The sequence below is a fragment of the Nomascus leucogenys genome, chromosome 4, assembly GCF_006542625.1.
Source record: "Nomascus leucogenys isolate Asia chromosome 4, Asia_NLE_v1, whole genome shotgun sequence".
Taxonomy (NCBI): Eukaryota; Metazoa; Chordata; class Mammalia; order Primates; family Hylobatidae; genus Nomascus; species Nomascus leucogenys.
Window position 1 is genome coordinate 139,307,113 of NC_044384.1, and position 15,649 is coordinate 139,322,761.

Genomic DNA, 15,649 nt, shown 5'->3' on the forward strand with positions numbered 1-15,649 from the left:
ATCCAAGTAAAGTTTTCTTATGTTATTTGACAATAAATTGCAAATAAAAACATTTTCACACTGAGTGCAGAGCTAAAGATTCTCTACCTGAAAGTCCCACATGTTTTAAGTTAAAGCTGTTGCTGAAGACTTTTAGTTTATTATGTTGACAGTTTCAGCTCTCTCATGTCATTTATGATCAGATCACTAACAAGTCTTCAGTACATACTTGTCATACAATTTCTCTTCCATATGAATTTATTGATGTGGACTGAAGAATAAAGGTAACTGAAGGGTCTTCCATGTTGATTACAGTATTTCTTCAAAATGTGAGTCCTTTGCCATGTTTAGATGCTACAACTACAGCTGAAGTCTCTTTCACATTCCTTACATTCGTCATTCCTAACACCATGTCATCTAAAGTCAGAATATGTTCTGAAGACGTTTATAATTTTCTCTCCAGCGTGAATTTTCTGATGCTATTTAAGATTAGTACATTGACTGAAGGCTTTCCCACATAAATGGCATTCATATGGCTTTTCTCCAGTGCGTGTTCTCTCATATCATCTAAGGTTGGAAGATAGATTGAAGGCCTTCCCACATAGAAGACAAGCATGTGGTTTCTCTCCAGTGTGAATTCTTTTGTTTCCTCTAAAGCCAGAGCTTTGACTAAAGGCTTTCCCACTTTTATCACATTCATAACACTTCCTTCAAAGGTGAGTTCTCTCATGTCTTCGAAGGTTAAAGGATTGAATAAAGGCTTTCCCACACTGATGACACTTATACGGTCTCTCTCCTGTGTGAGTTTTCTCATGTCTTCTAAGGTGAGAACACTGAGTGAAGGCTTTCCCACATAGATGACATGCATATGGCCTCTCTCCAGTGTGAGTCATCTTGTGCCGTCTAAGGTGAAAGCAATTAGTATAGGCCTTTTCACACAGATTACATTGATATGATTTACCTTTAGTATGAGCTTGTTTATGCGGTTTAGGGGACAACTGATTACTAAGGGATTTTCCACACTGTTTGCTGACGTAAAGTTTGTTTCCACTATGAGTTAACAAATACTGAGTTATCGTGGAACTGTGAGTGCAATCTTCTCCGGAATCATTACATTCAAAAGGATCCTCCAGAATGAGAGAGTTCTCCTTTGGGGACAAAGATTAAAAGCTCTTAATGATTTACCCACATACATCTATACATTCATTTCAATACCTTTGAATCCTAGACCAACCCTTCAGTGGCAGATCCCAGTTGAAATCTTTCCAATGTTACTGGTGTGAAAGGAAATTAAATTTTGGGACCCCAAACTCATTTAACCAAAGGGAAAATTCAAGCTGGGAACTGGGTCACACAAACCTGCCTCCTGCTTCTGGTTCCTAAATAATATGGCAACAAGATGAAAAGCTACGCCCCTCCCCCATATTTTGCCCACAGCGAAATTCCTCATGAGCTGTTAAAATTACACCATGGCAATGCAAACTGATAGCTTGTCTTTACAGGTGAAGTCATCCCCAGTTCACCAGACACAAATGCATATCTGATTGTTTCCCTGCACCATTTTGCCTATGTTGTCTTATGTAAAATGCAGCTTTCCTGCATTATTCCTCTGCTTCATTTGTTTATGTCATCTTATGTAAAAAAATCCAGATTCACTGAGCCAGAAAAATACATGAATGATTGTTTTTTCTGCCCACCTTTTACATGAAAATTGTGTACTTCTCAATATCCCACCCTTTCCCCTTTAAATTTGGAGCCTTCAAAATCATCTTTGGAAAAAGCCATACACCTGTCCCCTGGGTGCATGTCCTTAACTTTGGCAAATAAATCTCCTAAAATGATTGAGACTTGTCTCGCCATTTTTCTCGATTGGCATTTGCATACACATTATCTCCTGCAGACACAGATATGTTCTCTTCTGTAAGATCACAACTGCAGAGTTATTGCATTAATTGTGATGATATCAATATCTTTCAATGTCTGGGCATGATCAATGTATATACACTTGTTCTATTTTAGAGATCTCATGTTATGGTTTAGAACACAGGTCAATTTATTCACTAAATTCAAAGTATCCAATTTTTTTTTGCTTAGAAAGCACTTAATGCCAAGCTAATTATACTTAGGTGATTGTGCTTCATTACTAACTTAATCCATTTCCATGTCCTTAACTTAGATGACTGATGTACACAGCTATAAAACTTACCATTGTCATACTGGTAGGTGCGTCTTTTCTGATGATAGAATGCATGGATATCATGTGTTTTTTCTTAACGGCACTTTCCCTGTCTGAAATAACGGAAAAATAAATTGTTACGTTGGTATTATGGTAATAAAATTGTTTGAAAAGCCCCAAAGCCCATTTACTTTTTTTCAAAAATTGACACTTAAATGTGGCAAGTGTGTCAAATGAAGAAACTACTTAAATAGAAGAAATAGATTGTACAGTGTCAGCGATTAGAAAAGATTTTTAAAATTAAGATGTGAAAGGAGTTAAAACAGAGATGACATATCAGGCAGGTAAATAGAGGGATAGTCTTCACAGGGGTATCAGGAAAAGAGTCAGCAAGTGAAAGTTTAACCCCAACATGTACATGAATTATCCTTTTCCCAAAAGTAAAAGAAAAGGCAAGAGGACACAAGAGTAGCATCTGACACATGAACAAAATGATAATAGCGTCTAGGGAATTCTGCTCCAGTAGCCTAACCTACATTTTAGAAATTATCACTCATTTAATAAAACCACTAATTAATATTCATCTGATATTTTTCATTGACAAAGCACCTCCTCCTATTAGAGCACAGGATCCTGTTGCTTACCTGGATTCTGGCCTTGAAGAAATTCTCTTCCTTCCCGCCATAGCTCTTTTCCTTGCTCCAGCTGCAAAATTATATAGGATTTGCTCATCTGGTACCCTGTTAGTGGAAAGAATACATGTGTTTTGAGTTCACTGTCAATAAATGTGCATTATCACCAAGTGTAAGGCAGGCTATCATGGAAGAATATAAACAGTGAAGGTCACCTCAGGCCACAAGACCCAGAACACAGAAAACTCCCCAAAATTTTTCTGACCCAAAGTGAGACTAGAAAATAAATCCAAACCAAAGGTCCATCAGGAAAAGGAAATTCAAAACAGTCAGGACCTATGAATGCTGAGTCCATGCCTAAGTTCCAAGACACAATGCACAATACACAGTCTTTTCAGAAAGAGAGTAATTAAATCTCTGCACTGTGTGTTTATTATTATTCTCATGCAGAACAAAAAAAAACATTCGATTTACAAAAATAATTGGTGTTCTATACGGGAAAGATATCGCTATTGTTTTCACTAATTGGTCTCAGCCTAAGCATAGACTAAAGCAGAAGAGTTATTTAGAAAATATTTAATTTAATACATCGAAAATATTCATTAAGTTCCCAGGTCTGTTCTGAGTATTAGAGACTGAGTACCAAAGAAACCATGAAATTCTTGTCAAGATTACATTCTAATTGAGTGACAAACTAAATAAAATACAATAAAAAGAAAGATATTTCTTTCAGATAGAGTTCGACAGTTCAAACTTTTTTCAGATGAGATCTGTGAGAGAATCAGAGAAGAGATTAGAGTGAGATAGGCGGAAGCTGTTCTAACACTTATTGAATGAATGAGTGAATGTGTGTCTACATATGTACGTGAATGTTGAGGGACTCACCGAGGGACACCAAGTGACTGATATTTTCCAGCATCACATCTCTGTACAGCTTTCTCTTGGATGTGTCCATCATGGCCCACTCTTCCTGAGTGAAGTCAATAGCTACATCTTCAAAAGTCACTTTCTTCTGAAACATCACAGACATTTTAGTTTAGACAGACAAATCCCTTTCAATGTCCGGAACAGGAAGGCTGAGATGTCAGAGCTAGGAGCTGGGTATGCAGAATACTCAGTGTTTTGGGTTCCAGCCAGTTCATTCTCAGTATCTGCCTTTTAGATTCACTCACAGAGACATACCCACTCTGAATCCATTAAACTTTATAATAAAGAAATATCGCATGAGGTGTGGCATAATATAACCCAGATATTTTTCAGTAATGAGTTAATCACCTCTACATAACTGATTATAACATTTTCACTTGAACATTCTTAAATAAGATGAAATTTACCATGAATTTCAAGTAAATTACAGATTTGTCACAAGGCAAATAACCATGATTTACTACTTTTTAAACAAGACGGTGATGAAATAAATTATTTCTCTAGATGAATCACAGGTTTCTCACCAATCAAATGGTTAAAAGACCTATTATGTGTTTTGAATAATCTAGTGAACTAATAAAAAACGTGTTTCCTATCTAGCAAATATTTATTAAATATGTCATTGCTCTCTTATTCATTAAAAAGTTAGAAAGTAATGAACCAGACTCCAGCATTCCTCAGAACTGAACAAGCTTTATGCAGAATATAGGATTCAATTCATACATATAGTCTCTCTGATGTTATATAATTCAGGTGTTCATGACAAGGCTTAAAGACAGTCTAGCAGCACAAGACAAGACTGCTGAGGCTGCTATACTGAGGAAGTCTTAGTCTGATGATTCCTGTGATATGAAGCCTCCTGTTCTCAACTTTCTCTCGGCAATCCAAACATGTTATCATTGTTTCTCTTTTAAATTTACCTTGTCACCTTGCTTGTTCAAGGATTAAAAAAGCCTCTTTATTGTTTTTTTCTAACCAGCCGTTATAAAGCATTTCCACAGAACCCTAAATTGCACTCTATCTACTATATTCCTTCTGAGTTTGCAACCAAAATTAAATAATCATATTTCTTATATGTTACTTTCAGTTACCAGAAGGTAAAAAGGTTAATTACCAAAAGGTAAAATGAATGAGGATAAGAATAATAATGACTTCTTTAGTTGTCCTTTCGCAAAGTTTTTAAAAGCTCAAATATATTTTATCAAACTCTTGTTTTCCCTCAACACTGCACAGCTCTTGCCCAAGTTCTATCACACTGGATTTATTGAACTCAGTTGCTAGAACATCAGACTCATTGTTGGGCTGTGATGTTCTGTTCTTCACTCATCTCTATCACCTGCATTCATCACAATCCTAAGTCTATTTCAGCCAACAGTACTGTTAATGGGTCAATTATTTCCCTATGAGATTATAGGATGGATAGAACAAAAAGAAATATATAAATGAAACCTCTCATATCTTTTTTTGTAAATAGCTTTAATAGGGGCAGGAATAAAGTAGTGTAATATTAGAAATTACATTGATAATTTAGGAGTCTTTGACACATGATACCCAACTTAGAGTCCTGAGAAAACTTAACTGGAGGCCAGATACCTGAAAGCCTCCTGATTGCATTTGGAACACCCAGGCTGGGTGGATTTTGCATTGTAAAAACAAACAAAAAAAAGAATAAAAATGAAACACCCATGCAAATTGGAGAAAACTGCCCATTTGCCCTACTCACTAGTGAATGCATCCTCAAGAACTCAGTTTCTCTGTCTTCCTCTGGATTTCCACTTGCAGACACTTCAGGCACTAAGAAAAGCTGAGGCTGGAGAAAGAACATGAGAGACACCAGTTTTGTGCACAATTTTGAGATCAACATGCGATGAAAAGCCAGACTTTCACTGAAGTGTGACACCACCTGCACCACAGCCTAACCAACAGACACAAACATGCAGAGGCCTCACCTCTTTTCCCATGGTCAAAATTAGGAAGCCTATGACTATGGTTGCTAACAAAGAAGGAACACAGATATCTTGTGAATGAGAACATCAAAAGCACTGAGTTTTGTATGTTATTTGGCACAAGTCCAGATATTCAATTCCCTCCCTGATTTTAAAACACAGGGATCCCTGACTCCATCCATATGTGGAATATGATTTCCACCTATAGATAAACACTGTGGGATTTCTCAGATTTTATTATCCTAGCTTTATGCCCTAGCAATGTTTCTCCAACACCCATCACAGCCCTCTGAATCCTTACTCCACTTTTACTTTCTCTCAACTCTGACTTTTGTATTTCCCCTTGGAACTTGGAAATCAATCAAGTAAGAATCTGTTTTAGGGTCGAGGGCAGTGGCTCACACCTGTAATCCCAGCACTTTGGGAAGCCAAGGCGGGCAGATCACCTGAGGTCAAGGGTTCGAGACTAGCCTGGCCAGCATGGTGAAACCACATCTCTACTAAAAATACAAAAATTAGCTAGGCATGGTGGTGCTTGCCTGTAATCCCAGCTATGCAGGAGGCTGAAGCAGGAGAATCGCTTGAACCCGGGAGGCAGAGATTATAGTGAGCCAAGATCCCACCGCTGCACTCCAGCGAGGGTGACAGAGCGAGACTCTGTCTCAAAAAGAAAAATCTGTTTTAGGATGGGGACAATCAATTCAGGGATTTATTTCACTTAGAGGGTCAACACTCCCATCCTGCTAATCTAACCATTAAAATCTCCTGCATCAGAAATTAGCAGGAGTACCCTGAGTCATGGTGTTTCTGTCCTTTGTATACAGTCACAATCCTCTAGGATGCTCAGACAATGCAAAATGACTTAGGGGTGGGAGAAATTTAGCAGCTCAATCTGATGTTTTACTAACGTGGTATCTAAATTTCTTGCAATCGTGCTTTATATTAGTCTTTGTTAGTTGCAATATCTCTGATTATCATCATACATATTTGCTGAGAAATACCGATGTTCATGTATATATTCATACATAGATATGTAGGTATATAGGTGCATATGTTTATATGAACGTATGTGTTTCAGACAGGGGGAAACATGCATGTATTATTTCCCTGCTAAAAATATAAAAATAATTAAATATATTTTATGTACAAATGATAATTATGTGTCATAAACAAAAAATTTACTGACCCATTTGTACATGAAGTCCAGGAAAATAAAAAGGGTAACTTTGTATTAAATGCGACATTGTGCTTACAGATGTACATATATTTCCTTATTTAACCCTCATAATAACCCTGCTGATTATAGTTTATTTACCAATTTAATAAATGATCAACAGAGTTTGAAAAATATGACAAAATTACAAAATTAGAAAATGACCCAGTGATACTTTCAATTATATTCTGCCTGTCGCTGCCTATTCTTGCTTTTCGACAAAATTTCTCCCCTAACCAAGGTTCTCTATGATTCTGGGGACTCCAGCATTTAGACCCCAGTTCCCAGACGTCACTGTGTCTATTTTTACTGCCACATTTAATGCACATTTACGGACTTCAAGAAGCACTTTTCAATATCAACTTTTTTCTTATTCCTTGGACTATTTTCTACATCTGTTCATCAAGACTCCAGTAACATATGACTCCACCTGCCTGTCCCTTCCATGAATGTACCTGACAGTACATGTATTATGCAGTCTATAATTCAAGCAGAAGAGATATTCTTTCAAAAAAATAAGATATTACAGAATGTCTACAAAGCTTCAGTGAAATCAGATGTAACCCTTAATATTATTACCATGTAAACTCTTCCTCGAATATCAAAATAAGATTTGGGCTTTAGAGAATATTAGTGTGTAATTATAACCCAAACATGAACTAAAAGTAATTTAACTGGTCATATACAGACTGTGCCATGGACAAAAAAGGACAAATAATTTAAGAAAGTTACAGCATACTTATTTCATAAAGGACTCTTGTGTGGAATCTATAAAAACTACTTCAAGATATAGAGATTAAATACATTTCAAAACACATACATACACAAGCAGTCTTTAGGAGAAACTTTTAGAAACTTATGTTATGGGTCTAAAATTTTCATTAATTCATGGAAAAAAAATGTATTGACAAACATCTCACCAGAGCAGGAATACCAACTTATGCATTTGGTGACTTCAAGATGAGAGCCTGCACAGCTTAGTGTCTCCCTCCAGAGGTCTCTTTTTTTTTTTTTTTTTTTGGCGGAGTTTCGCTCTGTTGCCCAGGCTGGAGTGCAGTGGCGCGATCTCGGCCCACCGCAACCTCCACGTCCCGAGTTCAAGCAATTCTCCAGTCTCAGGCTCCTGAGTAGCTGGGATGACAGGCATGCGCCATCGTGCTCGGCTATTTTTGTATTTTTAGTAGAGACGGGGTTTCTCCATTTTGGTCGGACTGATCTGGAACTCCTGACCTCAGGTGATCCGCCCGCCTGACCTCAGGTGATCCGCCCGCCTGACCTCAGGTGATCCGCCCGCCTCCGCCTCTCAAACTGTTGGGATTACAGGCGTGAGCCACCGTGCCCAGCCCAGATCTCTTCAAAAGTCATGAGGAAGGAGCCATTCTGCATCCTCAATATTACCTTAATATTTTAAGGGCACCCGTAACAATTAAGAGGCTGACTTGTGACTTCCTAGCCCTTTCACGGCTATTTAGACACACCTTAGTGAAGTATTAGGAATGCAGTATTAGGTCTCAAGTTCCTGAACAACAAAACCATGTTCTCCAACAGATCTTCAGTAAAAATAGCTGATGTCTATATTCTTTTGCCTGTCCTTTCCCTTCTTTTTAATTCAGAACTGCAGTCTCGAAAAGTGCTATAATTTAGTAGATTCTCTCAATTCTCAGCACCAGTGCTATACAATGTTGAGTGACATCTCAGGTGCTAGGGAAACAGCAGCTGACGTTCTAGCAGTGCACAAATAGAAAAGCAAAGATCACCACAGAGTAAAAGAGAATAGATTTTTTTAAAGTATGAAACCAAAACGAATATATATCAGATTACACTATAAATGGAAAGTCCTATTATCTTGACAGGATTGCAAGCCTCTCATGGCTTCCAACATCCAATATATTCAAAGCAGTTCAGGAATGGTGAAAGTGGAATGGAATTTAAAATTATTCTAAGGTTTTATGTGTGAAAGCACCATGCCCTGAAACAAAATATTTATTTTTAAAGTGCATAATGAACACTGCATACAAAGCTTGTGTAACAGGAGAGAGGAAAAATCTCACATTTTAAAAAAAGGAATATGCAACATATTTACATACAATAAAATTAAATTAAATTAAAATACAGCAATGGAAGAATCTAACATCTCAAAATAAAGGGAGAAATCTATTTTAAATAAACTTGGCACAATTTTTAACGTTATGAAAATTAATAATACCTGAATATAGTATGTAAAAGTACCAATACAATAAAGCTAAAACAATATCCATGGAAAAATTATTTGCTGTACATTATTTTAAAAAATAATCTAAGTACTTACCTCAATAAGGTAAATGAATGAAATTTAAAAATTGCCTGAGAAAATCTATGAAAGGAAATGAATATAGAGAAGCAGAATATAATTTAATCACACAAATAGAATTTAAAAATCAGTGGTAGCCAACATGCCCAACACGATTTTCTGTGATGAAAGAAATTCAATGCCATAACTACCACACATATGTAGTTACAGAATTTCTAGTTTGGCCACGAATTGGGCTATTACCACCAAGGATATGCCATTTAGTTATTTAATTATAATTAATTTACCGTTTATAGTCACATGTCACTAGTAGTTACTATATTGGCCAATGCAAATCTAGAATCTTGGAGGAGGCAGTTAAAATAATGAGATGCGGTCAAAACAAACATGGAAAAGTCACACAAATAGTGAACACAGAATATGAGAATGTGAAGTAACAATTCACATAATAAAATTTAATAATGATCTGCTGCCTTGGTGGGACAAATGTCTAATGATATACAAGGCTTGTCTTGTTACAGGTAGAAGAGCATGAGCAGGACAGGAGAGGGCTTTTCCCCTACCCACCAGAAATGTCAGCTGATGGCCTGCCAATTATCACATTGCCTCTCTAAAAATGATAATTAGGCAGCACCATAGAGAGGCCATTTCCTGACGGTCTACACCTGTTAACATCAAAAATGTTAATTAAATGCAGACCCTGGGAAGAAGCAACTTCTTGGGCATGCATGTTAAGAGACAAAAATAGCAAAGTATAATCTTCCGGGGGCACACTCCACCGGAAAAGGAAAGAAAGTCACAGATGGACATGGATATAACTCCCTAAACACACCGTGCATGCTCAATTCCAAAGGGTAATGAAAGCACTGTGCATGCCGGAAACTCTCCCTAAAGGAAGAATCATGGGAAAGAGGCAAACCCGTCCCAGGATCAAGGTTAAAGGCCCTTCTCTTTTCTCTTGGACCTTCAGGCATCTGCTTGGGTCTCTTGCAAGAGAATTTTCCTTTCCTTCCTGTTCTAAAGCCTTTTTAAATAAACCTCCACTCCTGCTCTGAAACTTACCTCAGTCTCTTTTTTCGCTGTATGCTCCTCAGTCGAATTCTTTCTTCTGAGGAGGCAAGGACTGAAGTTGCTTATGGACCCATGCAGATATGCCGCCAGTAACTGGAATCTCTTCTACTGGTAACAGTATCATTGTAAGGGAATGAGGCCAGTTCACATCTCAGTGCTTGGAGAACTCACCAGAAATAAAAAGTTGGAGTATGCAGTGAACTTATCTACCTTCCAAGGCAAGTCCCACAAGCAAGCAGCAAGACTCTCTTTCCCCAAGCTGTTAAACTCTTCAGATGCTCCTTCTCTGGGAAAATGCATTCTCTGATTGGCTTCCCTTTATATATGAAAAACAAATTAATAAACCTAATCACCACTACGTTCCAAGAGACATGCCCTGATTGCACAGACACTGAACCTAATCAAAACGTCATTCTGGAGACACGCCCTGTTCAATTTGATTGGATTTTTGAGACAACTACTGAAAACCCTCACATAAAGTTGGAAACCAAAGAGTTAAGGCTATTTTGAAGGAAAAATAGGAAGATTCATTCCTTTTTTTAATTCATAATTACTTTTGAGTGTATTATATGTACTAGAAAGCATTCGCAGTGAAGGGATACAGCAAGAAACCAGACAAACTAGGGTCTTATGGAGACTCTATATTCTAAAATTCTTTGGAGGTAAACTGGACTTGAAAAGAAATGGAAGGTGAATAGATATAAAAAGTTTCAATGTTCATGATGATGTAAAACAATAAAATATGTTGCAGAAATGAAGTCAGGAAGTATTAAGGGTCATGTAGTACTTGTAAGACCACTGGTATTGTCTGAAATTCAAGCAGGCTGCAGAAATTTGCGTAACTAAAAGGAAAGCAGATGCTAATAGAAGACAATGAAGAAAGGGCCTCAAAGACATTTCAGAGACCTTGGCTGGTGGCAGCCCCTCCCTTCAAAGGCCTGGAGGCCTAGGAGGGAAGAATAGTTTTGTGGGCTGAGCCTAGGGCTAACACCAACCACCACGGGCAAGTGCAGGACAGTGCTCACAGTATTCTAGGTCTCAGCACCTCCAGCTCCAGCCATGGCTAAAAGGGCCCTAGACACAGTTTGTGCCACTGCTTTAGAGGCTGCAAGCCATAAGCCTTGGCAATTTCCATGGGGTTTTAAACCTGCAGGTGCACAAAGTACAGGAGTACACTGCTGATAAAGATATACCTGAGACTGGGCAATTTACAAAAGAAAGAGGTTTAATTGGACTTACAGTTCCACATGGTTGGGGGGAGGCAGAAGGCGAAAGGCATATCTTATATCACAGCAGGCAAGTGAGAGAATGACAGCCAAGCAAAACTGGTTTCCGCTTATCAAACCATCAGAACTTGTAAGACTTATTCACTACCATGAGAACAGTATGGGAGAAACTGCCCCCCATGATTCAGTTATTGCCACTGGATCCCCCCACAACATGTGGGAATTATGGGAGTACAATTTGAGGTGAGATTTGGGTGGGGACACAGAGCCAAGCCATATCAGAAGCCTTCGCCTGGATTTCAAAAGATGTATGGAAAAGCCTGTATGTCCAGTAGAAGTCTGCTGGGGTGGAAACTTCATGGCGAATGTCTACTACAGCAGTGCAGAGGGAAAATGTGGGATTGGAGCCCCCACAGAGTCCCCACTGGAGCACTGCCTAGTGGAGCTGTGAGAAGACAGTCACCATCCTCCAGACCCTAGAATGGTAGATCCACGGACAGCTTGCACCCTGAGTCTGGAAAAGCTGCAGGCACTCAACACTAGCCCTTGACAGTAGCCATGGAGACTGACCCTAGTATCCAAAAGAAAATAAATTGTTCTACCATAAAGACATGTGCACTCATATATTTATTATAGCATTATTTGCAATAGCAAAGACATGGAATCAACCTAGATGCCCATCAATGTTAGATTGGATAGAGAAAATACAGTATATGTACACCATGGAATACTATGCAACCATAAAAAAATTATGTCCTTTGCACCAACATGGATGCAGCTGGAGGCCATTATTCTAAAATAATGCAGGAAGAGAAAACCAAATACCATATGTTCTTAGTTATAAGTGAGAACAAAGCATTTGTTACATATGGACGTAAAGATCGGAACAACAGATACTGGGGACTACTAGAGGGGGAAGGGAAGGTGGGGACAAAGGCCTGAAAAACTATCTGTTGGGTACTATGTTTTCTACTTGGGTTACAAGATCATTCATACTCCAAGCCTCAGCATCACACAATGTGCCAATGTAAAAACCTGCACATGCATCCCCTGAATCTAAAATAAAAGTTGAAATTTTTTTTTAAATGGGCAAAGATCTCGCTAACATGGTGAAACCCTGTCTCCACTAAAAAAAAAAAAAAAATACAAAAAAGTAGCTGGGCGCAGTGGCGGGCGCCTGTAGTCTCAGTTAGTCAGGAGGCTGAGGCAGAAGAATGGCGTGAATCCGGCAGGCGGAGCTTGCAGTGAGCCGAGATCGCGCCACTGCACTCCAGCCTGGGTGACAGAGCGAGACTCCAACTCAAAAAAAAAAAAAAAAGAGCAAAGATCTGAATAGACATTTCCCAGAAGAAGAGATACAAATGGCCAACAAATATATGAAAAAATTCTTACCATCTCTAATCATCAGGGGGATGCAAATAAAAACAACCATGAAATATCACCAGATACCTCTTGGAATAGCTATGATCAAAAAGATGTATAACAAGTATTAGTGAGGATGTGGAGAAAAAGATAACCCTTGTATACTTGTGGTGGAAATACAAATTACTATGTCCATTTCAGATAATAGTATGAAGGTTTCTCAAAAGTTTTTAAAATAAAACTACCTGCTGATGAGGCTGTTGAGATATAGGAACAGTTTTACACTGTTGGTGGGAATGTAAGTTAGTTCAACCATTGTGGAAGACAGTATGGTGATTCCTCAAAGACCTACTACCAGAAATACCACTTGACCCAGCAATCCCATTACTGGGTATATACCCAAAGGGATATAAATCATTCTATTATAAAGATACATGCATATATATGTTCATTGTTGCACTATTCACAATAGCAAAGAATGGAATCCACCCAAATGTCCATCATTGACAGACTGGATAAAGAAAATGTGGTACATATACACCATGGAATACTATGCAGCCATAAAAAGGAATGAGATCATGTCCTTTGCAGGAACATGGATGGAGATGGAAGCCATTATCCTCAGCAAACTAACCCAGGAACAGAAAACCAAACACTGCATGTTCTCACTTAGAAGTGGGAGTAGAACAATGAGAAAACATGGATACAGGGAGGGGAACAACACACACTGGGGCCTGTTGGGAGGCAGGTGGAGGGACAGTATCAGGATAAATGGCTAATACATATATGCAATGGAATATTATTCAGTGTTACATAATGATGAAACCCTGTCATTTGTGACAACATGGATGGACTTGGAGGGCATTATGTTATATGAAATAGGCCAATCACAGAGTGACAATTACTATATGATTTTACTTGTATTTGAAATCTAAAATAGACAAACTCACAAAAGCAGAGAGTAGAATGGTGGTTGCCAGGGGCCGTGGTGCTGGGGAAATGGGTAGATGTGGTTAGAGCACAAAGTTTCAGGTATACCACATAAGTAAGTTCAGGAGGTCTCGTTTACAGAATAGTGCTTATAGCTAAGAATACTGTATTGCATACTTAAAATTTGCTAAAAGGGTAGATTTTGTGTTCTTACCAAAATTTCTTACCAAAAATAATAATGATAATAATGGGGGGGGGGGACTTTGGGAGGTGAAGGATATGTTTATAATCTTGATGGTAGCGATGTGTTCATAGTGTATACTTATCCCCAAACTCACTGAGATGTACACCTTAAATATGTACAGCTTCTTAAAGGTAATCATAGCTCAACAGAGTGGATTAAAAAAAAACAAGAGGGGGTTGGTTAAAAAATTTAAAAGGAGGGGTAGATGTTCCCTTGTTTTTCTCTCTTGGCTTTTTTCTTTCCTGCTACCTGGAATTCAAAACTGATAGGTGGGGATTTAGCAGCCAAAGTAGAGCCTCTTCTAAAGTATAACAGAGCAGAGAGCTGGAAGGGGCCTGTGTTCCTAATGAATTTGGCAAGTATCTGTACTAGCCATGGTAGCTGTAACTATAGATTTAAGTGAGGGAGAAATAAACTTCTGCCTTGTTTAAGCCACTTTGTTCAGACATTAATTTTATACACATATAGAGAACATATGCTCCTTTATGAGTAGGAAAAATGTTTATGCCATATGGTCCATGATGGCTGTTCAACAATGTAGGATGAGGCTGATTATGATGACAATGGTGACAAATTGCATTAAATAATAAGTAATGAAGAAAAGTGGCCTAATAGTTGTGTATCGTTACTTTATTTAAAGTTTCTGCTGCTAATATCATTCAATGTACTTGCATGCTCGTGGGAGATTTATTAGATGTAGGCTAAGAAAGTTTACATTATTTAATGAAAAATATTTGATCAATTTTAAAAAACAATAAAAATATCAAGAGATGGAACTGAGCATCTGTATTGCAAAGCAACTCTCCCAGTTGATTTTCTGCATAGTAATGATTGAGAATCCCCTGATGCAGATCCAACAGATCTCGACCTTTATAGGTGCTATCAAGGAAGCACCTAAGGAAGACAATTTTCCTGACTCTATCCACACCTCCAGTTAGTAATAGATCTAGAGATCTAGAACCCAAATCCAGACCTCCTGCTTCCATGTGCAGTGGCCTTTCACTGTTCAGTTTTGTTCCACCTGGTGAAGAGGATTTGAGAATAAGTAGCCACATGATTCAACTCCCTCCTCAGCTCTGAGGAATATAGCCTTCTCCTAGCAAGCAAGAAGCTCATACAGTAGTGGATGAGGCAAATATACACTCACTAACCTAACATACAAGGCAGTAAGCACTGTAACATAAACAAAGCACTTTGGAGTTTCAGACCAGGAGCAAGTCGGGTGATTAATTCTCAGCAGGGCTAGTAAAGTCTGGGAAGTGTTCACTAACAAATGTCTGGTCATTAACGAAACCATCTGGTTTCTCAACACAGTCTAATTTATTGTAACAATATAAATGGTTGTTTGTTCATAAACTTTCATCTTTTGCCAAAATGTTTGTAGCTTATGTTCCCATTTAACAAGGTTTTCTGGCCAAAACTGTGCACCCACATCATTCTAATGAACTGGCTGTATAGTAAAAAAAGGACTCTCAGTCCTCCCATAAAACCAGTTTTGCATGCATAGAACACCTGTATCTATGAATATCCCTAACGAGGTACAGAAAGGCTCTTATTATCCAAACAGAGATGTTCCACTGGTGCTAGAGAGCCACAGACGGAAGTTTTCTGTGCCTCCTGGAAATGAAGCCAAACTTTCTTCTTTCTTCAGCC

At 38.2% G+C, this 15,649-nt stretch overlaps 1 protein-coding gene across 1 annotated transcript; it reads right to left on the bottom strand.

Moving 5' to 3' along the window:
* Positions 1-542: 542 nt before the first annotated feature.
* ZNF705D (zinc finger protein 705D) lies at positions 543-5,449 on the bottom strand. The gene is given in 5 exon segments (XM_012498565.2): positions 543-1,127; positions 2,186-2,268; positions 2,800-2,895; positions 3,673-3,799; positions 5,438-5,449. Coding segments are annotated over 5 exon segments (903 nt in total).
* Between the last annotated feature and the right edge of the window lie 10,200 nt (positions 5,450-15,649).